Consider the following 26,020-nt stretch of genomic DNA (forward strand, 5'->3'; position numbering starts at 1 on the left):
TGACTTCCGCTTACAATTAGCTATTATGCCTTCTTTATCGTGTAAATTACATAAAGTGAAAGTTATGAGGATCACTGCAGTTATCTAAGCCAGTGAAGCATTTGCAAGCAGGCCTGAAAAATCCAGGCCTTTCGACTCATGACCATGAGATTGCTCTACACTTGCTCTACCAATTCAGGTATCAAGGCATCTGAGAGCTGGTCAATTATGAGTTAAATGTTCATTAGGTTCTTTCTGTAGGTTAAATACATCACACGGGAGTAAGGTTGTCAAGAATTTGAGCTTTGATTCTTATCTAAAGGCTGTTTTCTTTGAGTGTAAGTTTCGGATTTCATGGTCCGATATTAATCACGTTCAAAACTGACCGAGTAGACCCAGAGGGTTGGATCTAGGGAAACGTGGCGTCATTTACTCACGATCTTAAATTGTAAGGGTGTAAATGCAGGTTACTTTATATGCAAAACGCGACTTTAAGTCTGAAAGCCCGAGTCTTCCTTGCTGCATATAAAGTCAGCCACGCACACACACATTGCATTCTTAAACTAGTGAGTATTTAACGTCATTTTCTCCTCGATCCAGCTCTGTCATGATTTAAAAGTAAGTAATGGCGGACCATTGAATAAGAAAATTCCCGTTAAAATAAACAGAAATCAAAGCTTAAAAAGTGGGAGAATTGACGTTTATTTAACATAGTGTATGAACCTCTATGATTAATGATAATAGTTTAACTTTATAAAGGATTCAGTATGACACCCAAACAACGGTTTTCATCGCTATTTTTGTGTGTTTGTAAGTTCCTTCAATATGCCGCTCTATGGTTCAATGACATGGCGGCGAAAACACACTTCTCTACTCAGTTATCATGTAAACCATCTTATTGTAACATTATTTTCTGTCTATGAATAAGAAAAGCACAGAGGTCTATATGACAAAACTACTAGATCATCATCAGCCTCACGTGCATTTACAGGTCCATATACTGAGCCATCCTTGCAAAAGGATTTATTTGTTTCGAGAACAGCGCCTTTTTAAGCCAAATCGATTCCCCTTACCATTGGTCGTTATCTCTTTGAGGAAAGACATCAATTATTTGACGTTTCACTTCTTTCGTATTATTACCACAGAAAAACTTGTTGTCAGTGATTAGTGTCTGTTCAGGATAAAAGCCCCATCCAGTTTGCATATATTGGTTGTGCCTATGCTTGCTCCAGCAAAACGTAAAACCCTACCAGTTTACTTAGCCACCTTCGTCGTTGTTTCCTTATTTTCCCATTGTGAAAGCTAGCTGTCATGAACGAAGATGCTAATCATTCCTTTTTTTCGTCTTTTTAGAGTGTGCCTCGATCCCTCGTGTAAGAAGTCTAAGGTAATGCTCGCAACTTAAGATTGAAAAGCGGTTGTGCCTTGCAAAGCATTGTTGTGATGTCATGTATTAATTGAGGGACGGTCTTCATCGAACTTTTCAACCATTTGCAATGGCTTATACTCGTAAAAACTCTGAGTGAATCTATCAGGAATGGAGCATGGATGCTCTGCGACTGAGTTCTAAGATATTCATACAACGAAAAAAATGCAAGGTCGCACGAAAGCCACTGTGGCTCACACGGCCTGAGCTAATACCTGTTTCTGTAGCTGAAGCAACTGAAAGCATTGCTTCTTCCCATGGACAGGATGCTGGTCCATCAAAAGGTTACCTTACCAGTATGTCGCCTGCAACCAATTTTAAGCCGGTATGGAGAGATCCAGTGTCTCTTTTCTAAGAAAACAACACGGTAACAATGTTAGTCAGTGACCCTGTGTGCAAGGGTTCATTGATCTAACCACTACACCACCATTCCTCCATAGGTAGCTAGACTATTAAGGTGATTGCCGCAATTCGATGTCACCTTTGACATTTCATTTTCAGCAGTATGTAGGAGGTATGCTACCTGTTTGTTGATGAGTCTCTCCTGGCTCATTTGTCGAGTATCTGAATGAGATTTCATGGGTTCGACTCCGAGTCAATCGATCAACATCGTTTCTGCAAGTGAATTAATTGAATACCTGAGAAGACCAACACCAATAACTGTATACTTTCAAATGGTTGACAACTGGCTGAGTGACTGATATATCACCCTCGTAACCATCACCAGTGCCATCTCCACAACCACCACCATATACCATATTCGAATTCTCAGTATTGGAGTTGAACTAGCTTGCAATGGAGGCTAATGTGGGGAAATCTTTTCAAATGCAAATACTTTTTACTATATTACAACACATTAGCCCCATTTGCAAGCTAGTTCCAGTCCTTGTATTCCGGATCGAATTGGATTTTGGCAGTGTTGGTTTTTGAACAGTCGTCTCCTTGACTGAAATACAACAATTTCGCAGTGAAAATCAGTGGCGTAATCCAATGCCGAGCAAGATTGAAATAAAACAATGGATAACCTGCCATTAGGCCAAAACGCTCATTTGATCAATGAAAGGAGTGTAGTGTAACGTGAAGTGCTAGTTTTCTATCCCATATGAACCATGTGAGCGTTAGCCCTGCTGATGGAATTGGGCCCACACAATAAACGTAATCTTCCCTTAATCAATGAAAAAGATACATATGTTTAGTTTGATTTATAGACTGGGATTGAACGAAGTAGGATAGAGATGGAAAAAACTCGATATGCAAATATGCATCGCATGAGATTTAAAAACAGCAATGACATGTATGAGTGCTCTAACAGCTGTACTGTTTAACTAATCTCCGACAGATGCGGTTACCCTTCTATGGGAGAGATGTGGTAATGTATTTTCTAATATTAAACTGTTTTGTTGTTTTTTTTTTCCAGCCTGGATGTAGCTGTCCCACTACTCCATCACCGACAACTCCAGCCCTGACCACTCCAAGCACTACTCAGCCTCCAACCACTCCACCTCCTTGCGATTGTACGAAAGAAGAAGAGGCAATTATTGGTCCTGATGAAAGCTGCAGATGCTTACCGTAAGTTGACGAAGAAGGCTTTAGATTTGTTACCTGTTACCTCCAATTGTGTATGGTCCCGATCTAGTGAGTGGGAGGTCACCTGTTCAACTGAGGACTCTCTTTCACTTTACTGTTATAGGAAATGCAAGGATGGAGACAGGCATGTCCTAGTTAACAAACGCTATGAATGTCCCGAATACCCTCTTTGCGGGAAGTACCCAAATTGCGTTCTAGGGAGGAAAGGGCTCTTCTGTTCTCAACCAGATGTTCCAGGTTGTCCATGTAAGTTCTTCCTTTCTTCTTCTTAAGTAGTTAGTGCTTATCGTTGTTGTATATTCAAGACTACGTTTACACTGGATTCAGAGTATACGTACAACGGACTGGAGTTTCTGGATCAATATTCGTAATCAATCAGGAATTTATTGATACCGGATTCGTTTTGGCATTCACATATAAATAAGGGTGTGGTGAATGTAGTCCAATTTTTTTAAAAGTATTGTCGCCCAACTGGCAGTGTCTACTGCTGAAGCTGGTTGTACTCGAGCATGTTTGCCATAAGAAAGGCGAGGTTTATGAACAGAAACAAGAGAAACGTTCCCATAAGAACACAATTCAATTCCAAGAATGGCTTTCCTGACGTCACGTTAAAAGCAAGCCAAAAAGAAAAAAAAATGAAAAATCCCAAAACGAATATACTTGAAATTTGTCGTTTATAGTGTTGTTTTGTTTCAATGTCCAAATCAAACATATCTGTGGACAGATCGATTACCGTTGTTGGAAAGGATTGCGCAGTAATCAGCTCATGCAGTTTTTCATATTTTTTTTCATATGTGTTCAAGTGCTGTTGAATCTACGAAATGAAAATTAGCAATAATTATTCACCAAAGTGGAGGTGAATACTGGTGGATATTTAATTCGAGGCTTGGTAAATATCCAGCATTCTCACCAGCACTGATGTAGATAAGTATTATTTTTAGCATTTAGCTCACAAACAGAAAAAAACCCTGCTTTTAAGGAAGTTAATGATTATGAAAAAGCCATTTGGTCTCTCTTTAGCTGCTGGGATGAGCTCGGAGGAGATGTTTTTTTTCTACGCACTCCTAAATAACAGTTTCCTGATAACTTTTTGCAGATGGTTGTTCTGGCAATGGCGTCATCGTTCCTCTGTCAGATTGTACAGCACGATGTCGATGTTCAACGCGGTGGACTGGAACCTGCTGTCAACGACGGCTGCCTTGGAGAAACTGGGGTGATCCCCATCTGGAAACATTAGATGGTGAATGCTTCTTTTTTCACTTGTGTGCTCACCCTATTTATTTGGAACATCCGAGCTCTAGAATTCCATAGGAGTTGTCACGCACCGGTGGATCAGTTGGTTGAGCACCAGGTTGCCATTCAGGAGGCCATGACTTCGACTCCGGCCGCACCAACACTAAGGGAAATTTAAATAACTGAGGAGAAAGTGCTGCCTTTGTCATGTTATCTGCAAATGGTTAGACTTTCTAGTCTTCTCGGATAGATCAATGTTCATAAACCTGTGGGACGTAAACGAACCATACACTATTTGCAAAGGGTGGGGAATGGAGTTCCCGGTGTTGTGGTCTGCCCTATGTGATGTATCATGGTTGGGAGGGTAAATTCTCGGAGATATTAGCTACACCAAGCTACAATAAAAACCGAGGGTAAATAAATGATGATGACGATGTCGGACAATTCACTTGCAAAAAATTTGCCTCTTCATATAGAATTTGGCAATGCACTCATCCTCACGGGTGATCGATTGCAGAATCTGCCAGCTCCGGTGTAGTTTGCCCTTCATAAACATGTAAATAAAATAAATCAAAAACCTTTATTTCAACACGATAGGTTTTATAATAACCCAAAAAATATTAATACTAATATGTACAAATTAAATATTAAAATCAAAAATAAGGATAAAGTTATCCTATAAAAGTACCCCTGTGAAATTATCTTATCATATCATAAGGTCAAACACATAATCGCTCCTCTTAGACCTGGCCATGACTGCATTAAAATTAAAATCCTTAAAATATTTGTATGTCCTAAATGCCTTGATAAACGCTTAGGGTCTAAATTGGAATCGCGTTTATCGCTTATTACTTTCCACAATATTTCCCCTCTTAATGCCAGCGAGTTTTTCCCACACTTGGAACAGTTAAATTATTGCGTCCCCTGAGAGAGTTTCCTTTCTGGAAAAGCCTTGCGATCGCTATCGTATAATTTTACGGAAAGGTTACGTATATACAAACGTTGGCCGTGTAGCACTTATATTTTAAACAGAATTAACTGAAGAGAGTGTAGTGTAACGTGAAGTGTTAACCCGAAGGTCGTGGGTTCAATTCCCACCCTGGTCAGAGTTTTTCTCTGTCCTTGTGTGGGCCCAGTTCCATCAGTAGGGCTAACGCTCACATGGTTCATATGGGATAGAAATCTAGCACTTCACGTTACACTACACTCTCTTCAGTTAATTCTATCTTATAATGTTTGATCGATAGTGATCCAGTGGTAATATTCTAATACCTTAGATGATGGCATCATCTTTGCTAAAATTGAAGATAGTTCTTGCTGCTCTACAGTGCAACCGTCCTATCGCCTTCAATAAATCCGAGCTAGTGTACGACTCCCACAAAACAAGGCCGTACTTTATAGAGGCCAGGATCACTTTGAAATAGAAATCTTTCAGACAATTTCGAGGTATGAGCCTAGAGCGTATTAGCAAGTCAAGTTTATTAGCAACGCTTTTTTTTTAGTTCCAATACGTGTGATGTCCAGTCTGCCATCAGCTATCATGTCGAGAAGTCTAGTCGATGAAACCCACTCGAAAATTGAGTCCTCTAATCTAGCAGGGGCAGAGGCCTATAAATAGTTCCTTTACTTATCAATATAATGCAATAAACTGTTGTATCGTCTGCATACATGTACAACAACCCGGAGACGACACTATTAGGTGAATCGTTTGTAAACGGGGTAAGAAGGGTGGGGCCTAATATTGAGCCCCGAGGAATTCCTCTAAGTAGTGGCGCTAGATCAGATTGTCTACCATTCACTACCGTAAACCGCTTCCTTCAAATATTATTCCAGGAATTCTAACAATTTTCCAGTGATACCAAAGTTTCTGGTTAACTTCTTTCTTAAAATTTCACGTAAAACGCCGTCGAAAGCCTTTTAAAGTCAACAGTTGCAGCAGCTACAACCATTCCGGATTCCAATGCTTTTCGAAATATTTCTGTGAGGTGCACCAATAAAAGTTTGGTAGATTACCCATTGTCTCTAAGAAACCAAGTTGTTAAGAGTAATGTGTTGTACTGTGCTTTTATTTATCTCAGATTCCATGAGTTTGCTCGGTACGCATAACAAAAATACCGGTCGGTAATGTCCGCAATGTGCACTCTGGGGTGCAAATTCCAACCAACGGTTCATTTTTCACTGTTGTCAATCACTGCAACAAAACGAGTTAATGAGTTACATTCAGAGTTGCGATTGGCTGATCTTAATCTACTTTGCTGGTGTCTGATTTAAAAAGTTGGCTAACAGTCGCAGCAGGTGTTTATTACTGGCAGTAAAAAGCGAAAGTGTTGATTGGAATTCGACCTTGAGAGTCAGCAAGTTACTAAAAGACCAATCATATAAAACTGACTTGACACCAGTAGGTTTACTTCTATCCACTTCTTTTTCTTTAGGAATAGAGTTTGACTATTTCGGGATTGGTGAATTTTGGGGCTGTAAAAGTATCTTCAATGACTTTGGAATACAATTTCGCTACTTTGCCTATCAGAGAGCTTCTCTCACTGGAGGTGTTGCAGTAAAACTGGGTCAAAGCGTACTAACAATCATGTCCCTCAAATCAATCAACCCTCAAGAATACCCCAAACTACGGTAAATATGGAACTATATTTTTGTCCATAGCTTGATTTTTGAGGAGCCATTAGTATAATGTATTTGTATTTGTCCTGTATGCAATTTCCCCGAAAAGTACGAAAACAAAAACATAACATATCTCATTCTTAGCATTTGTGATAAATGAAAAACAAAGACAATAAGAAATCATTTACATATAATAATAATAATTATTATTATCATCATCATCATCATTATCATTATTATTATTATTATTTTCTATTATTATTGAGAACACTAAAGGAGCTATTTATTAACGTCTTTTTTTAAGGGACTTTGAGGGATTTTGAGCGGGGAAATAACAACAACTAACTGCCTCATTTACCTTTAGATCACCAACCTATTCCCTTCGGAAGGCGATTCACAGTAATTTCTGACAAGTATTAATTAGTAGTGTATGATGGGAACAGAAATAGATACAACAAGGGAAATGAGTGAAATGTGTTCAGCCGGGAATCGAGCCCAGGTCTCCTGGTTACCGGTCCAGGAGACCCGGGAGACCCGGATTCGATTCCCGGCTGAACACATTTTCACTCATTTCCTTTGTTGTATCTATTTCTGTTCCCATTTATCATCATTTATACACCTGGGTGGAGAGAGGCACCGTGAGAGTGAAGTGTCTTGCCCAAGAACACAACGACCCCGGCCAGGACCCGAACCCAGACCACTCGATCCGGAATCGAGCACACTGACCACGAGGCTACCGCCTAGGGCAGTCATAAGTCTGCTGGATTACTTGATGGATAGGGTCCTCCTAAGTATGTCAGCAGTTCCAAGGAGGACGGTCTTCTGTAGCTCTGCTATTGTGATATTGCCTAGGATCTTGCCGATCTAGTTTTCGGTTCCCTTCTTGACAAGCCCAAAAGCTCCAATGATCACTATTATTATTATTGTTATTATCATTATCATTATCATTATCATTATTATTACTATTATTATTATTATTATTAAGAATAACAAACCTTTATTTTCACACGTTAATGTTTAAAGCTAAATAGCTTGTAAGGTCGTGCACAAGTCAAATCAAATCAAATCCGATTAATACGTATCGACTCATTGGTTGGTTTTTAAGGGGAGGGGAAAACCAGAGTACCCGGGAAAATCCTCTTAGGGTAGAATAGAGAGCCACTAAACACAAACCACATTTGACATCGATTCTGGGAATTGAACCGAAGCCATATTGGTGTGAGTCGAGTGATATCACAACTGCCTTATCCCCGCTCCCAGTGAAATCAGGTGATCACTTATGTGTAGAAATGCACTTGATTAGATACACATGTAATTTAGATAACCCACTCGAAGTGTTCCTTTAATTCCAAGCTTAAAGGTAAGTATAACGGCTAGCATTATTTTTTCGTAGGGGTAAATGCAATGCTCTCTCTTTACTTGAGGAATAACCGGAGTCTAGTTGTCCGTATTCCGAAATGCGAGTGACTGAGATGTTCGGGAGAAGAGCAAGGAAATACTTCATGACACTCATAAAATTGTTGTGCATCCAATTATTTGTATTTCTAAACACAAAACTGTAAACGCTCAAACTGTTTTTTTGTATCATTTAATTTCCATTAAACAGCCCCCAATCCCCCCCCCCCCCCCGTGGCCATTGGCCCTTGGCGACATTGGCGTGGGCAGTTAAGCATGTGTTGTTTTAGTTTCCTTTTGTTAGTTTTTTTTTTCTGCATCCACGTTCAGGAGGCAAAACGTTTATTTCAAATTACATTTTTTTGATAGAATTGATGGCGAATTAGTGAACATTTCAGCTCATACTGGGCAGAAAATGAGACTGGACAATGGAAGCGTGATAATGGAAATGCAAAAAGCCTTCAGCAACTCATCAGAAGAAGCTGCAGTTATGCTGGTGTCTTTACAGTTTGAATCAGGTTTGTCAACAAGCACTTTAATAATAAGGGCCTTTATCAACAAATTATCTATAACTTGAATGTCGTCTGCCATTACTCCCTAACAAGGTTAGGAATAGATTGGATTCCACAGAAACAAAAAACTAACTCTAAAGTGCTTCATTTTTCTAGGCCTGACATTAACAACAGATGTGCGGTACAGTCACATGATGAATCGTCAGTTCCTAAATGTCTTTTTCACACCTACCTTAGCCTTTAAAGGCTACACTGAGGGGCTCTGTGGTGTCATGGATGACGACCAATCCAATGATCTGATGGGGCCTAATAAAAAACTGTATGATGACCCTATAAAGTTTGCTGACTCGTGTAAGTGAAACGAAATTTATCAGCGGAATCAAAATTAACTGTTACCATATCTCTACTGGTTGCAGGCAAGCTATGCGTATTTTTAGAATTCTGTGAAATTCTGTGAATATGCGTATTTAGAGACTGTTAGTCTTGCTTCCTCCTCCTCCTCCTCCTCCTCCTCCTCCTCCTCCTCCTTGTTCTTGTTCTTGTTCTTGTTCTTCTTATTGTTATTGCTATTGCTATTGCTATTGCTATTGCTATTGCTATTGCTATTGCTATTGCTATTGCTATTGCTATTGCTATTGCTATTGCTACTGCTACTGCTATTGTTATTGCTATTGTTATTGTTATTGTTATTGTTATTGTTGTTAGCATAATATAATCCAAAATGTTTTTTCAAGGGCGTATAAGCACAAGTCACAGCAACTCTAGCCTCCGAGGGACTTGGTCATGGAACGCGTCCAACTTTCACCGTGATGACGTCATGGACTTCTCTTACACAAACCCAGACTTTGTTCCCATGTACTCTTTAGAGGGAATAGACAGCTTTATTATCGCAGTATGTACATTTCTTTGCTTCATTATGAAGGTTACACCTGAGGTCGGACAAGGCTATTTTAGTTTTCCTGGAGAGTAAAAAAAGGTGTCTTTCTTTCCATAAAAATGCAGTCTGTCCCACTTGTACCAGTCTCCCTAAAGCTCTTACAGTGGTCAATTTCGTTGCTTAAGCTTTGTATTCTATACATTTTACATTCAAATCAACACTTCATCTTCCAGAAAGCTCAAGCTGCCTGCTCTTCGCTTGGACTGTCAAATTCCATGCTGAAAAGTTGTGTTTATGATGTTTCCGTTACTAATGACACATCTTTGACAGCTCAAGAGACTTTCCAGGAAGGTGGGTGAATTTGTAGCAAACAAGATGAGCGTAATATACTGGGGCGGACTAAATAAATCTAGTTGTCCATAGGGTTTAGTTTTTATAGTAAGGTATTTCTTATATTTGTGGTTACTTTCTTCCTATTACTTTTTAGAGTTCCCATGACATTTTTTTTTCTCTCTATATCTTAAATTTTATTTTTCACAATTTAAATCTACACGTGACCAAAACTGCATCTGTGAGAAAATTAGTGCTTTGAGCAGAACTATGTCTACGCCTCCTCATAAGAAAAATATACCTAGTTGACGACGTTCAAATTTACCGCCATTTTGGCAAGTAAGAAAAACATGACGGATATGTTGTGGTATAATGTTGTTTTTGCTTTGAATTTGTTTTAAACCAGTTTTTCAAATCAGTTTATTAATATTAAGCCAGTTTAATTTTTTTTTTAACTGGTCGACTGTCTAAAAAAGGGATTTTCCCTTTTTTGGGGTGTAGCTCCTAGGAATTTTAAAGGAATCAGCCAGAAAATTGTTAACACAATCGTCAAACTGTGTCCATTCCATGCACAAAAAGTGCCAAACAACTAATGGCTTTTCATTATAAAATGTAGTCCTACATTTGAACGACAGAAAATGGTTTAGATCTGACGAAACGCTAATGCTCAAGACGTCCCTAACCTTACATGAAAGCTAACCATTAAAAAGAATTCCTTAACCCTTAGAATGTACTGTACACATGCAATTGTCTTTTATAATATCAGAGGCAACAATTCATCATAATAATCTTAAAATGAATTCTGTAGTTTATTTTATACATACTACATAAAGAGTTCTAATTAATTCCAGATATGTTATAATGGGAGGTGTTCTAAAAAATTAAACTGGTCTGAAAACGATGAACTGGTTTCAAAAAAAAAATGAACTGGTTCAAAACATTTCAAACCAAAGACAAAATTAAATCACAACAGATATTCATGAACACCTAACATTTAATATAAAGAAGTAATACACGTAGTCCCTTTTCCTGAATCTACCTAACAAACCCGTAAATTACCAGCCACCCCCCTCCCCAATGTGAGGCACCTCAGAATCTAGGATTATGAAAAATGTGGTACAGGGTTGGGCCAAGGTTGGAACGGGGTTTGAAAAGAGCTGATAGAGGCTATAGGAGATCATTTCGTAAAAAGCAGGGCTCAAAATTCAAGATTATAAGGACACAACTTCTAATAAGGCATGACGCACACAATTTCTCGCCCTGCATACTGCTTTACGCAGTTACATGAAGTTTGAAATCTTTTATATTTTGCTGCGTTATTGGTTGGCTTGTTTCTGAGATTTGCATTCCGACAAGAATGATTTTTTTCACCCATTCACAGTAGTGTTTCATCCACTTAACACAAAAGGTTTATTCGTACCTCATGAAGGGAGGACCACTTGGATAGATAGATAGTTTATTCTCCACTATATGAAGATAAGTGATGTGTAGAATCGATAAAAAAGACGAGAAAACCCCATGTTCTAAAAATTACAAAAGTTATCAAACTGTGGAAACAATGGAGAAAAAAGGGATACATTTCATACACAATATTAAGTAACTCTATAGCTAAATAATATATAGACTTAGCCAAGCCTAAAAGCGGAGCTCCCAGGTTATTTATTCTTGCAATACACTATAAGATAACCTGACTTGAACCTGCGATCCAATCGAAACCAAGTACTTGGTTAGCGGTCAGCTCAAAACAACAAAGCTGACCTCGATGAGCTCTAAACTTGAGCCTGCGATATGGTCACGTGATACTAGCCATCGGAGGCCTTGTTTTGACACTTTTCAATTGACCATAACATGGATGTCCAATATCAAAGATGTACGCTGTAAACTGGCTGGAAACAAGTATACAAGTACTGATTCTCTAAACTTGAACCCCAGATCTGGTCACGTGATAATGCTCACATTGGCTTACATGGAGGAGTGGACGGTCGTGCGGTCGTACGGTGACCAAAACCAAATTTTCTTGCACAGATGGGTTACCATATTTTCTTACCAATAGTGCTCAATGCGCGCGTCTTCTGTGCTCGGAGCTTGCCCAATACTTACGGTACATGCATGACCTAAAACCTAAAACTATGAAAAGAAAAAGAAGACCATATTTATATACATATTTTAATATGTGTATCAAGAGCAACTCAGAGTTTTATATCTTTTTTTAAAGTCGTAAAAACTCAGGTTTTTGTAACAGTAGAAACACCGCAACTTGAGTAAGATACAATTCAACTAGCCAAAAATAAGAGTAAAATCTTCATTTAGCTTGGAGGCAAAGCTAATCTGGGGTATTTTTTTAAGACTGCCCTGGTCAGTGTTCAGGAAAAGGAAGATGTGTCAATTCCACTTGTCAATGTATGACTGGTTGGTCTGGAGAGAGCTGTCAAATGGGTAAGCAATGGCTCCAGCCGTCCCACAGCAAGCCCACCCATCTATTATATTAACACAAAACCCAAACTTTTCCCTAGTTTCCCTTCACTTTCCCTTGAAAGGTTGCCATTGTTGTGGTTGGCCAAACGGTCCCCTAAATGTTTGGTTGGCAAGTGGTAACGAAGGCTCAAGCAGTCGCTTTTCCAGAAAGACCCGAATAGACATCAACTTTGCAAAACTTTTATATAAGGCATTTGCAACCAACACCCTTGAAACCGACATGCAACGTAAGCTTAAGAGTTGGTTGTCACAGCTCGTTTCTCTCAAGAGAAATTCAAAACAGAGAAGAATTAATGAGCGGTTTATTGAGGTTAGTAACGAGTCCACTGGCAGCCAAAATTTCCCTCAATGTTGTTGGGTGAAAAAGACAGAGCCTTGTTTGAGGTTGACAGGAAACTCACTTTATTGAATCAATGTCAGAGTTAGTCACGCGCACATGTCATCTTTTCATCAGAGTTTACTTGTATTTCAAAGTTTTCCTGGGAAAACAGCCCTTTACCGTTTGGCTGAGTCACATGATTATGTCCCCTGATAAGCCTAGCCTGTGTGGCAAACGCGAAAAAATGTAAGGAGGGGGAAGGGAGAATGCACCAAAGAAAGATAGAATGGTGTCTCTCCTCCCTCTAGATCCCCCTTTCACCGATATCTACAAACTCTCTTTGGGCATATTTCTTGTTGACTTTATCATTGCCAAAAGCACTTACACTAACAAGCAATATTACCAACACAGGTTTCGCGTCATTTCAGGTGATTGTTCCAACTGCTCAACCGAACATGGCACATGCATAAAAGGATTTTGTGAATGTGATGATGGCTGGGAAGGTGATACATGCGATACAAAAGGTAACAAGGGTAACAACCGGTACAACATTTACTGGCAACGTCTTATAGTGTACGTCTAATACAGTTGCAGGACTTTAATGATATTCATGGTACTTCTCATAGATGTCGCAAAGTAATCGCTTAAGCACAAGCAAAAATTTTTTATTAAAAAGTATTATTTTTTGATATATATACCCCTCCCTCTTTTTTATGTGATCCTTCCATCTTGTCCTTTGTGAGAAAACCTAATTAATATAAGCCGCGTGGTATTGTTTAGGTCTCTTTGTGACCTTTTTTTTTTTTAGTTTCGTCTGTAAATGCATGTATACTTTTCATTTTTGTCTTACTTTTGGGTGAGGTTAAGATTAAAGGGACACTTTGAGACCCCTACGTTACATTATACCAACTCTATTCATCCCTGACGTCAATGAAAGAGGAGGATGCCACGTTATCTCTATCGAGGGTATCCGTCTGCAGCTCCTGCAGCCGGATGTAATTAACTGGGAGTCGATTTTGATGAGGGAGGAAAACCAGAGTACTCGGAAAAACCTCGGAGTCAACTTGCGATTGGCTGAAACTCAGCCCACATACGACCTAGGAGCCAAGGGTTGAACCCAGGTCGCAGAGGTGGAAGCCACAGTTGATAACCGCTTAGCCGCCTTGACTCTCCAATAAGGCAAGGTGAATATAACTCAGCCGTTTTCAACAACCCTCTACCTCTGGAATTTTCTTATATCTGAGAAGTAAACTTGCCGGTGCCATTTTTTGCAATGTGATCCTGAGAAGCAGCCTCTACTTGTTTATTGAACTCGCCAACTCATCGCCAGTGAGCTTGAAGTCTACAATGGCGGCAAAGTTGAGAATATGATTTCTCATTATCGCTATGATTGTTCGATTAATAAGTCTAGATCTTGTGATAAAATTGATTAAAAAGACAAACGCAACTAGATTCATTTTGACAACGTTTCGACATCGTCCGATGTCATCGTCAGGCAATGAATTGTTCGATTATTGCAATTTGTTTCGCATGTAAATCTTTGGCCAATTAGCATTAATGTGTAGCATTGGCAGTAATTGAGAAACGTGCATAATTGTCTTCAATGACCTCGTATATGAGCTTTCGACGATAAAATGTCAAACACCTTTTTGAGGGCGTGCAGAGCCATTACTTTTGCTCATCAAATATCTTGTCTCCTGTCTTTCGCGCCCTCTTTAACATTTTCGTTGCTTATTAATGACACAGGAAAACACCTTCCTTCTTTGTTATGAAGGTTGTTGTCATTGGTAAAGGATGTTATTCAGCGAGTTCTTGTTTATGTCTATACTTTTCACTTTCTATCTTTTTCTCAGCAATTTGCCACAGCTTGAATAACTGCACGAGCCCTAAAAATGGAGTGTGTAGGAGAACAGATCAATGCCGCTGTTTTGATGGGTACATTGGTAAGTTGATTTGAGAGGAAAGCAAAAAGGCTCGAGTTATTTCACTCAATTTTCACCACAATTCTCGGCGCTTTTTTTCATTATTTTGAAATAGGAAAACGCCACACATTAAGTTAACTTACTGGAGATATTCCGCTTTTAAAAATAAAATTCTGTTTGTTTTGCTCCAAATGGTAGAATTAATGAAATAAACATTATATCGTTCACTTAGAGTAAACAAAACGTGTGTCTCTTGGGACTGTGAGCGGAAAAATCGCAGGATTCACGGTTCATATCCGTCGAGTTTTGATTTTCAGAAGACCATACAAATGCTTTATCTTTTGTTTTCATTCAAATTAGACCTTCTTGCCTTCCTTGTCAGTAAACGTTTAATTTTGACGTAAGAAGTAGGCTCTAAGTGTTGATTTACAAAGAGCAAAAGAAAAAGTAAGGCTTGAGTTACGGAAGATTTCTTGTCAACACTTTCTTTGCCAATGGATACGTTGGGGTGAATTCACTAACCCTAAAAGAACTAAAGCCTTTTTCCTTCTCACCAGGAATTGACTGCAGTATGGTTCCAACTTGCTACAATGTATCCAACTGTTCTGCACGTGGCATCTGCATTGATTATGACGTTTGCAAATGCCAAAAGGACTGGACTGGTGAAAACTGTACACAATTTTCTTGCGCATCTCTCGACCATTGTTCTGGTAAGAGTTTGGTGCTCTCTTGCTTGTTTATTCAGGGCAAGTAAATTCTTAGATTCAAGCATCTGTTAAAGTTTCTGTTTGCATTGCATTACCATTGAAGTTTAGATCTTCACTTTCACACTTGCCTACATACAACATGTCTATTATCAGTTTAACACGTCGCCTTTTTCTAGTTCGATTTCTCACATGTGTCTTTGTCGCAAGTCCTCCTTTGCTCAGATTTACTTCAAATTTTATCATCGCTGCCGGAGAAAGGAAATATCTGTAAGTCCACAATTTTCGTTCCTTTAAATTTAAAAGGTCGTTTCGCTTATAGTTTAGTCTCCTTTCAGTCAAACCATCTGAACCTCAGTTCAGTTCTCTTGTATTCGGTTTATCTTGTCCATTCAGATGCGTTCGAGACTATCTCAATGAAAGTCTATAATGTAAAACGTCAAGCCTCTAGTTGGTTTAGTGCCCAAAATTAGTTAAAAATATCCATCCCTTAAGACTTATGGAAGCAGATATAGACGTGTCAACAGAGGAATCAACAGTACCTTAGAAAACGAGGGAATTTGATACGAAAAATCTCTCCAGCTTACCAAGAGGAGAAGACGCTCAGCGAAAGCAAACCTGACAATGACAGAAGATCAATGAAGCGACAGAGTATACTTTTTCTAGTCAAAGGTGCAGGATTTTTTTTGAAGCCGCAAGATAAACAAGGCCAAAATCAAGGTCTTCACATGCTGGTTCTCACTTGTCAGAAGCCATGTCATCAGCTTTAATCCCCATAATAATTGCAAGTGCAAAAAAGGCATAAGCCACCAAAGCAGCTGCCCTACACAAGTAGCAGGCTCTTCAAGAACAGGAATTAAAGCTGAGACATCAAGATTTGAAGCATCAACCGCAGCAAGAAGAAGCGAAGAATGTGGAGACTGATGGCTGTTTTAAGATTACCGTGGGGGACAGTATACCAATCAATGATTCTATTTTCGGATGGATGTTACGTGTGTTCTGGGGTACATCAGAAATGGCGTCCAATGGTTCCACGCATTCGTTGGGAATCCCTCTGCCGCTATTCAGGAAGTTACTTCTCCATCCCAGTAAAGATTCATTAACAGCGAGCAGAATCCAGTAGTTGATGCTTCAAGACATTTTGGGTCACTGTTCCTTTGTATCTTTGGGATCCAGAAGTGACTTGGCCTTAGTAAGAGACTGTTGTCCCACCAATCATAAGCTATGACCCGGATGTGAGGAACGAGCCACCACAGGTGCTCTCCACAAATGCAGTAGAAGGTGGTGATGGCAGTTAATTGAACAGTTTAGCACAAATCGCAGTGACTTTCGTGTGGGAAAACAACTTGCTAATCCTCCACTTGCATTTGATACTAAGCAGCCCATTATCTTACCAAGACCTCATCATTTCGTTGGCATGACATCCTCAGGCACTCTGGCGTGGAGCATGCATTGTACCTCTCAGAGAGAGATTCTGGATCATCACTGCAAGAGTCATTTTGCGTACGTCAAGTGCAGAAAAAGGCTGGTTCCTGTTGGAGTACAATAGATGGCTGACCTCCCCATAGATAGGGTCACTCTGAACAAGGCTCCCTTTACATACGTCATCATGGACTGCCCTTGCCCTTTCATGGTTGGTTAGGAAAGAAGTCAAGCAAATATATACTGTGTGTCGTTTACCTGCCCGTGAGATTCACATAAAAGTTAGCCACAGTCTATACATGTGCCGTATCACAGCATCGCCAGAAAAGGTACCCCCCTCCCTGAACAAATCAGATCTGACAGGGGTAGAAACTTCATAAGTTTTGAGAAGGAGCTGCGCAGCGCCATTGACACCTGGTACCAAAGCACAATTTCAGAGTTTCTTCTCCAACGTAATATCTTGTGGATCTTTAATCCTCCAGCGGATTCTCACTATGGCAGTGTGTGGGAGGGCTGAATTCGCACAGTTCGAAAGGTTCTGAAAGAGCAACTCTTCGACGAAAGAAAGCCGGCATCTCTCATGATGAAGTAGTGCCAATCGTCAACTGGAGACCCTTGGCAACCGTGTCAGACACGACCTTGATGCCATCAAACTAGACCATCTATTGTTACTGCGTTCTGATCATGCGTTACCCCTAATGTTTTCAGAAAGGAAGACTTATACTCTCGTCAGAGGTGGCACCCTTTCAAACGTGTTCTGATGGAGTAGTTTACCAAATTCTTCCCAGTCTTTTTGATGGCATCACTTTTTGTAGTGACATCGATACAAACTGTCCGGTTCCAATGGTTGTATTTGTTAATCAGTACCACTGAGTTGTGTATCGTGTTGTACAACCTTTGATGGCAAAATTTACAAATGATGGAGGACGAACAAAAGGGCGAATGAAATCAGGTTTTTTGCTTCATTTGACATAACAGCGATGACGTAGTGTGCAGATCACCAATGAGATATTCATACTCAAATTCTTATGGCAAATAAATCATCGAGCAGAATGGCTATTGTTCTCCAGATATTTACTTACAGTCGTGAAAAAGTTTCAGGTCTGTAATAATAAAAGCCAAGCGTAATTACGGAGCTGTCCAGAGCTTTGCTTATTATCTTGAAAAGGTGTGGAACGAAAACAAATGACAGGACGACTATTGTTTTTCTTCTTTGTTTTCGTATTCCATCACATACCGATCAAATTTCTCACCTTTGCTTTGGGAAACCTTCTCTAATACCTTACTCGTTCTTCAAACATTGAATTTCACCGACGAACTTCCAAGCCACTCAAAGATATACCTCACTCGTTCTTTCAACATTGAATTTCACCGACGAGCCTCCAAGCCACTCAAAGATATATCTCAGTCGTTTTTTAAACATTGAATTTCACCGAAGAGCCGATGAGCCACTCAAAGATAGACCTTACTCGTTTATTCCGCCCGCTAGCAATACTTCAATATGCTAGGCGAGTTCATTTCTTGAATACAATTTGCGTCCATTGTCATTCAAAGCAAAACAGTTATGCAGGAATGTGCCTTCGAACAATGGCTCGAGAGCCATTTTTGAACATGCAGCAAATATGTAGTTTTCATCTTGAAAGGGACAGTATTTACCTGCGTTAAGTGAAATATAAAGGTGTGATTTACCGTTTTGGAATAATTTTGCAACATTATTAAGTGATCTACGCTGACCAAAATTTGCGTGATTCATATTTCTTTGGAGCTGAATTCTCAAAATGGTGGTCAATGAGGTAGATTTCAAACGTGCATTGACGAGCGTCTCCGATAGTTTTGAGATACCTTGGCTTTATAGAATAGAAGCACTCTTTAAAGGAAAGGGTGTATTTGCAAGTCTTCCAACCGGATACGGCTCTGATCTTCAGAGCAGCACAGATCGTTGCCGATGAGCTGTTATTTTCCTAGATATGTCCACATCTCAAATCTTCCAGGGCGACACGCCTTGTAGATTGTTCTTGAGAATGGCTAGGCTAGTCCGCGCAAGGTGTTGGGATTACATTGATTGATAAGGGATAGCAGGAGACGTTTTCGAGTGGACAATCTTTTGAATAGTGCTACATTCACCTCGTGAAGATTCGTCAGCAGTGTTTTCGTTTCTTTAGCGCTCACAGGAATTCCTACAAATGTACGTAGAATCAATTTCGACTTTGCACTCCATAGATAACAATTCCGCTCGTACTTTAAAAGAAAAACCTCTTTGACCATCAAAAAGATTGTTATTCGTATTTTTTACTGTGTGCAAAGTACACACGAACCCGTCGTAAAATTTCTCACGGTGGTTCTGACGGCGTGGATTTGGAAAATAAAAATAAAAGGCAATCAAGATTCGTTGTTTCAATGATGTAATGATCGATGGGTAACAACCAATGGAATCATTTTCCACACATTCCAGGCAAAATCACGTGGTATTGAATACGAAAATCACTGACGCTCCTCTCCGATTTTTTTTTGCGGAGAGTGGGCGGCTGTACCCCGGCTAAATTTCATACTGTTAGTACATAATATGTCTTTCGTTTTCCGCTCTTTGTTTTATGCACGCTATCACTCGCTCAGTAGCAGAGAAATGCCTCTGAATACAAATGCGTAGCTCTTCCCATACGGAAAATGTTATATTTTGGTGCAATTTCAAAGTTAAAAAGATATATGTTTTAGTTGGAAAAATCTAAATCTGAGACCGGAGATTGGTAAAAAATCCTTAATCTTCAGAAAACCGCTCTTTGTCTTTTCGCTTCGTATCTGCTTAGAACAGAAAAAAGCGAATCTCTTAAGCCATTTTGACAAAATGGCGCATTTTCTTTGTATTGAAAGCTAGTTAAGGAGGGTCGATATAGTTTCTCCTTGTTTCAAACAAATAAACATATTCTGTTTTTAGATACAGTTAGGGTAATCATATCAAGACAAAATTTTGCCAGGGTATTAAGTATCCATGATAGATTTCCCACATCATATTTTTTTCTCCAAAATGACGTTACCATGGCAACGATATCAGGCATTTCTTTGAGCCTTAAAATCAAGATATATTTTCTTTTTTTAAAATAAACGGGGCGTTGAAATCTTCCCATTCCGCGTTACCAGATGATGTTAGAAATAATCTCTAAAATATTTAAAATTAAACAAAATCTGTAGGTCAGTTTTTTCGAAAAATGAGTTTTTTTAAAATGTGTCGCTAATTTCTCTTTTCACCTACAGATTTTTTTTAAATTTGAAAGACAAACGTTTTAAATTAATCTAAGCTGACATGCAAAAAATGAAAAAAAATTCACCATCCGGAAGTAGAGATGTAAGCGAGTAAAGTTGGAAAATCAGGAAAAATGAGAGGGTTACAAGATTGGCATTTACGCATGCGTCAGCCGCTCATTCGAGTGCACGCGCGAGTGAAGCTACAGGCCAACACAAACGGATTTAAGTGACCATTAAACCGACCGTGCGTGTTCGATTTGCGTTGTTTTCGTGAATAGGAGATGTCTATTTATATTCCACATGTATAGGAATTAAAAGAAAGGTGAGCGAGATTCGCGGTATTTGCTTAATTCTGGTGCCCCACTTTGAATCGTGAGCTGATGCGAGCAGCTTTTAGAATTGCGTGTGTGGCTTACGCGCGCGCGCTCAGCTGAATACCCTTTCGAGCCTCCTTAATACCAGTGTTTGAATTGCGCGCGTGAGAGCATTATGAATAATTAACAATTATTCCATAAGCGCGCGTTGGATATGAGATGGTAAATAGCCAACGAGGCGCGTAGCGCCGAGTTGGCTATAACCAGTCTCATATCCAACAAGCGCGGATGGAATAATTGTTTTATTAAATTCCTTCAACTCCAAAAATTTGGAAGTACGAAATACGAGCGGATGAGAACTGATGCGATGTTGTGTAATACCTTGTTGTCAGACAGACGCAGGCTCATCACAAAAACATTTCTTGCCTTTTCGCGTACTTCTGAACGTCGGAATTGCTCCAAACTTTCCACAAAAAAAGTTTTTTTTCTCCTTTTTGGCTTTATTCAAAGAGAAATTTGGCATTCCGACGAAAAAATTTTTAGTTTAGCAACGCTTAACGCAATCATTTACCATATAAGCTCAAACCAAGGTATATGAGCTGATAACCGAGATTGAGTGAACCAATCAGAGCACGCGAAATGCATTATCCGAGGTTGAGAATTTAATAATTAACAATTATTCCATAAGCACGTGTTGGTTATGGGATGGTAAATAGCCAACGAGGCGCGTAGCGCCGAGTTGGCTATAACCAGTCTCATATCCAACAAGCGCGAATGGAATAACTGTTTTATTAAATTCCTTCAACTCCAAAAATTTGGAAGCACGAAACACGAGCGGAAAAAGCGAGCAAATCCGAGCAAAATCGAAAAAAAACTTGATGAGAACTGATGCGGTGTTGTGTAATACCTTGTTGTCAGACAGACGCAGGCTCATCACAAAAACATTTCTTGCCTTTTCACGTACTTCTAAACGTCGGGATTGATCCAAACTTTCCACAAAAAAAAGTTTTTTTTCTCCTTTTTGGCTTTATTCAAAGAGTAATTTCGCATTCCGGCGAAAACATTTTTAGTTTAGCAACGCTTAACGCAATCATTTACCATATAAGGTCAAACCAAGGTATATGAGCTGATAACCGAGATTGAGTGAACCAATCAGAGCACGCGAAATGCATTATTCGAGGTTGAGAATTTAATAATTGATGATGTCCGGCCATTCTGCGCGATGTGATATTCCTAGTTTTAAAGTGAATGTAACACGGCTTTTTTTACATTTGTATAACTTTAGGTCAAGGACGTTGTATCGCATTATATGAATGCGCATGCTATCCTGGTTGGACGGGAGATAGCTGTGCTCTTCCTGATTGCGCAGGCGTGAACCGGTGTTCTGGAAATGGAGAGTGCGTGTCAAGTAATACTTGTCAGTGTTACCCAGGATTCCAAGGAGTAAACTGTAGTGACATAGCAGATTGCTCAACCCTTGGAAACTGCAACGGAAATGGAGTCTGTATGCAGGACAGTGCTGGAAATCTCACTTGCAGGTAAGCCGCAGGCGATAAAAATAAGACAGTGTACGACATTTGTGTATTGAAACTGCGACTATAAATCGATTATCCTAGTGCAGGAATATCACATTTAATGAACCGATTTATGCAGTTACAAAGAAGCTTTAAAAAACTCCAGGCTGCATCGGGACTCGAATCCATGAACGTGCGTCTCATATCTGCAGTTCCAATGCGTGACATTCATCAGTTTCGCGATCATACCGAATTCCTCTCTTACAGGATGCAAATCAAACTCTCCAAGCAGATGACTTGATTTCTTTGTGTTAGAGCAAAGTGAATTATAAGGTCGTGGATTCGAGTCCCACATAAACCTGGAGTTTGTTTAGGCTCTCTCGCAACTGCCTTATTGCTGCTTTATTGCTCTATTGCTCTTGCTCTTGCTCTTGCAAGTGGCTTTATTGAAAGAAAATCTTTTGCTAAGAAACATTTCTTAATACTGGCCAACGGTCATTAAGTATATTATTTTATATTTTACTAACCGATGAATCCCTTACGGTATGTAAAAAAGGTTTCCTGAGTTGAAACCTTTTTCAGAGTGAATTGATCTTGTTTGATAATACCTCTTTTATCATCCAGGTGCTTCGCCGGCTTTAGTGGCCTTAACTGCAGCACCCCTCTTTGCCTTTCTGTGAACAATTGTTCTGGCCATGGGATTTGCGTAGAAGCAGACTTCTGCACGTGTGACGAAGGGTATACTGGTATTGACTGTGCAAATGTTTCCTGTGAGGCCATCAATTATTGCTCAGGTAATCATCGAAGGCGCAAGACGTGACAATAGTTTGGGGCAAAAGTTATAGCTTAAAAATCGGCAGAGCAGGGCTGGCACTGAAGTGAGAGGAGCCGCCTTGTGGCCTGGGTTCAATTTCCAGACTCGGCTTCATATGTGTGTTGAGTTTGCTGGTTCGTCAACTCTGCTCATGGAGGTTTTAGGACTGGTGTTGTTCTTTTCTCCTATCATCAAAACCCTACATTTAAATTGGGCTGTTGTCATTTGATTTGATCATAAATTGTCTCCTCAATTAGCAGAACACTTTTGCTTGCCTATAGAGCTTGAGCTTCCTGCCCTCCGAAAGTCCTTTTTTCGCCTAGTCTTTCGTTTGCTCATGTAAGATGGTTTCCTCATATCGCACCCCTAGATACTTGTGTCCTTTATTTCCATTCACTTGTGACATCAGTCCTCCTTCCAGAGGGCGAATTCCTGCTTCTTTTCATCACAAGCAATACACGTTCTTTGAATTCCAACTTACATACTGATATCCTCAGATACTTGCAAGAAAGGAACTCAAACAATATTTTTTTCAGTACGGGCCAGTACCTCACGCTACTTCAATAACATCTATGTTATTACCACCACCACCACTACCGCCACCACCATCGCCAACATCATCGTCACCATAATCTTCAATATTGCCACTATCACAGTCATCATCGTCATCACCACCACTACCACCATCATCAACATCATCATCATCATCATCATGATCACCATAATCTGCAACATTGCCACTACCACAATCATCATCATTATTATTTGAGCATAAAGTTGCCACAGTGGTTATCTTAAGAACCGATAACTGACAAATTTCAATCCGTGCTGCAGCTCCAACCCTTGGACGAAGTAAGGCCAACAGTGTATTGAAATTGAAAGGGATCCTTTTCTCAAAGCCACAGAAAAATACATTTCTCGTAGAAAAGACTCACCCACATATTTGCCCCAAAAATCTATGTTGTGTCTCAAGACGTTTTATTGTAATTTTTTGCTAGGGCACGGTGTTTGTGTTGCTTTTGACACATGTACCTGTGATTCAACCTGGCATGGCGCATCTTGCAGTGTGGCTAATTGTTCTGGTGTGAATGAATGTTCCGGAAAAGGGGATTGCATTTTGCCAAACATTTGTGAATGCTTTCCGGGATATGATGGAGTAGCTTGCAACATGACAGCCTCACCCAATTTACACGCTCCTATCTTTAGTACTCCTTTTTACAACTTGACTTTGTCAGAAAACGTTCCTATCAACACGCATATTCTCAAGGTGAATGCCAGCGATGCCGATACGGGAAGAAATGCACAGCTGTTCTTTTTATTGGATAACTCTGACGGTGTTAACTCAGCTTTTACAATCGATAGTTCTTCAGGGAAGATCTTTACATTGATGAATTTTGATTACGAAGGTTCGTCCCCGAAATTTCTTAAGCTCAAGATCATGGTATTGGACGATGGAGTACCAAGGAAATCAGGTTTTGCCTTCGTATATATTACTATAAGGGACGAGAATGACAACTGCCCCCGTGTTCAACTCAACCAAAGCAAAGAGCTTTAACATATCACAGAATGCCCCTCCAGGGACACTTTTAACAACCGTATCAGCTGATGACATCGATAGTGGACTGAATGGAGAAGTAAGATACAGTGTGTCCTACGCCAGTATCAATGAGAGAGCTTTTGCAGTTGAAAAGAAAGTGGAGAAGTAACAATAATTAACGGCCTAACTGAGAGAAGCTATCGCTTTGTTGTTACTGCTCGTGACCTCGGTGTTCCATCTTGTTCTCGCCAAATTGAGCTGACTGTTGATGTTTTTCAAGAGCCACAGACAATTACAGTTACAAGTGGAATCACCACGGAGGGTAATATTCTTTATTGTTATATAGCTGAATTTTTCCACCAACAGCGCGCGCCTTCATTGTTTACTTCGAGGTCACATGACATCTAACAATAGAACTGTTTCCCGACAAAGTCTCTGAGTGGTGACATTGCAAAATCTATGACGTCAGAGGGTAACAGTGCACTGTTACCCGCGAATATTGACCGACGACAGCCATTGCTGTTGCCATTGTTCACTTTTCTTTTTGTGCTATCTAACAAAGCACTAAATGACTGGTCCCTCGGGAAAGTTTTAACTGTTTCCCGAGGGACTAGTCATTAAGTGTTTAGTGTTCGTCGACCCCTTCCAAATAGCCACTTCTCGAATTCCTCTAACTCTACAGTAATCCTTTTTTGCCAAGTGTGTTCTAACATTCCTTTGTATGGTCGACTAACGAATATATTTGGTAAATCAAGAGACCAAAACAGAAAAGGCCTAAGCGAGTTAACTATGTGAGTTAACTAAGTGAGTTAAATATCTTTTTCGCAAATTTTCAACGCAACAGTATGAGAACATTCTAACACAAAATCTGTAGCATGGATTTTAAAAGAAGTTGTTTTTTTTTAATATGACGTCATAAGGCCTTCCGTTGATACACTTTTCGAAATATCAGTTCCATGTTTTGTCCAAATAGAAATTTCATGCTACAATTTACGAAAAATGATGGGATGGTTCCCATCCAGCGAAAAAACTGTGTCTTCCTTTCGCTTCCTGGGAGCCTTCACATGTTTTTCACTGAAACGCACGGCAGAGGAATGGGACTAGGTGCGCATGAGCAGATTTCCATCGTAAACGTTACTTCATAGAATCACCCATTCAACATTTTTGTGGGCCTCTTTAACTAAAGACTTTCCTCAGCAACCATTGTCTTTATGTAATTACGTGGCACCCCCCTTAAGGAATGGAGTTTGCAGAACACTTTGTGATGTGAAGCGTCTGTTTTCGTACAAAAGAGTGGTGTTGAAGTTCATTATCATGCTAGGGGGTGTCTCTAATTTACTTGGGAGCAAAACGGCAGGGTGACTTATAAACGAAAACCTTAACCAAAATAAATCGAAGTAAAAAGTTTATCCACAGCTCACATCATGTGGCGTCCTGCCTCCTCTCTACATAATCATCTTCCTGATTGTCACCATGACCATTACCACAATCATCATCATCGTCAACAACATGATCATCACCACCACCAAAGGTAAAGGTAAAGTCACTTTCTTTTAACGTGGGTAGTTCCGTCAGCTCTGAGGCAGATATCAATGGAAACCGAGGGCGCCCGTTTTAACCCTCATCCCCCTGGGTCCCCCCCTCCCCCTCCCTCTGTCAGTGCTCCATATTAAAGGTATTTAAGGCTATAGCTACACGGATCAAAAGGTAAGATGCTGAGATGACCTCTTGCTTGGAAAGTGGTCTAAGTTTTTATCCAAAGAATCCAAGCGGATCACATTTCTGTAACTGCTAAAATATCGAG

At 39.8% G+C, this 26,020-nt stretch overlaps 1 protein-coding gene across 1 annotated transcript in view; it reads left to right on the forward strand.

Moving 5' to 3' along the window:
* LOC138010136 (uncharacterized) overlaps positions 1 to 24,234 on the forward strand; it is a 128,425-nt gene extending 104,191 nt beyond the window's left edge. Inside the window, exons 28-43 of the mRNA XM_068857084.1 lie at positions 1,333 to 1,366; positions 2,823 to 2,974; positions 3,096 to 3,238; positions 4,089 to 4,232; positions 6,658 to 6,853; positions 8,606 to 8,754; positions 8,905 to 9,099; positions 9,483 to 9,640; positions 9,859 to 9,976; positions 12,302 to 12,391; positions 13,178 to 13,273; positions 14,603 to 14,692; positions 15,229 to 15,381; positions 21,637 to 21,889; positions 22,490 to 22,659; positions 23,678 to 24,234. Coding sequence (XP_068713185.1) covers positions 1,333 to 1,366; positions 2,823 to 2,974; positions 3,096 to 3,238; positions 4,089 to 4,232; positions 6,658 to 6,853; positions 8,606 to 8,754; positions 8,905 to 9,099; positions 9,483 to 9,640; positions 9,859 to 9,976; positions 12,302 to 12,391; positions 13,178 to 13,273; positions 14,603 to 14,692; positions 15,229 to 15,381; positions 21,637 to 21,889; positions 22,490 to 22,659; positions 23,678 to 24,234 — 2,698 coding nt within the window. The remainder of the gene's footprint in view (positions 1 to 1,332; positions 1,367 to 2,822; positions 2,975 to 3,095; positions 3,239 to 4,088; positions 4,233 to 6,657; positions 6,854 to 8,605; positions 8,755 to 8,904; positions 9,100 to 9,482; positions 9,641 to 9,858; positions 9,977 to 12,301; positions 12,392 to 13,177; positions 13,274 to 14,602; positions 14,693 to 15,228; positions 15,382 to 21,636; positions 21,890 to 22,489; positions 22,660 to 23,677) is intronic.
* Positions 24,235 to 26,020: the final 1,786 nt, after the last annotated feature.

Source organism: Montipora foliosa, chromosome 7, assembly GCF_036669935.1.
Source record: "Montipora foliosa isolate CH-2021 chromosome 7, ASM3666993v2, whole genome shotgun sequence".
Taxonomy (NCBI): domain Eukaryota; kingdom Metazoa; phylum Cnidaria; class Anthozoa; order Scleractinia; family Acroporidae; genus Montipora; species Montipora foliosa.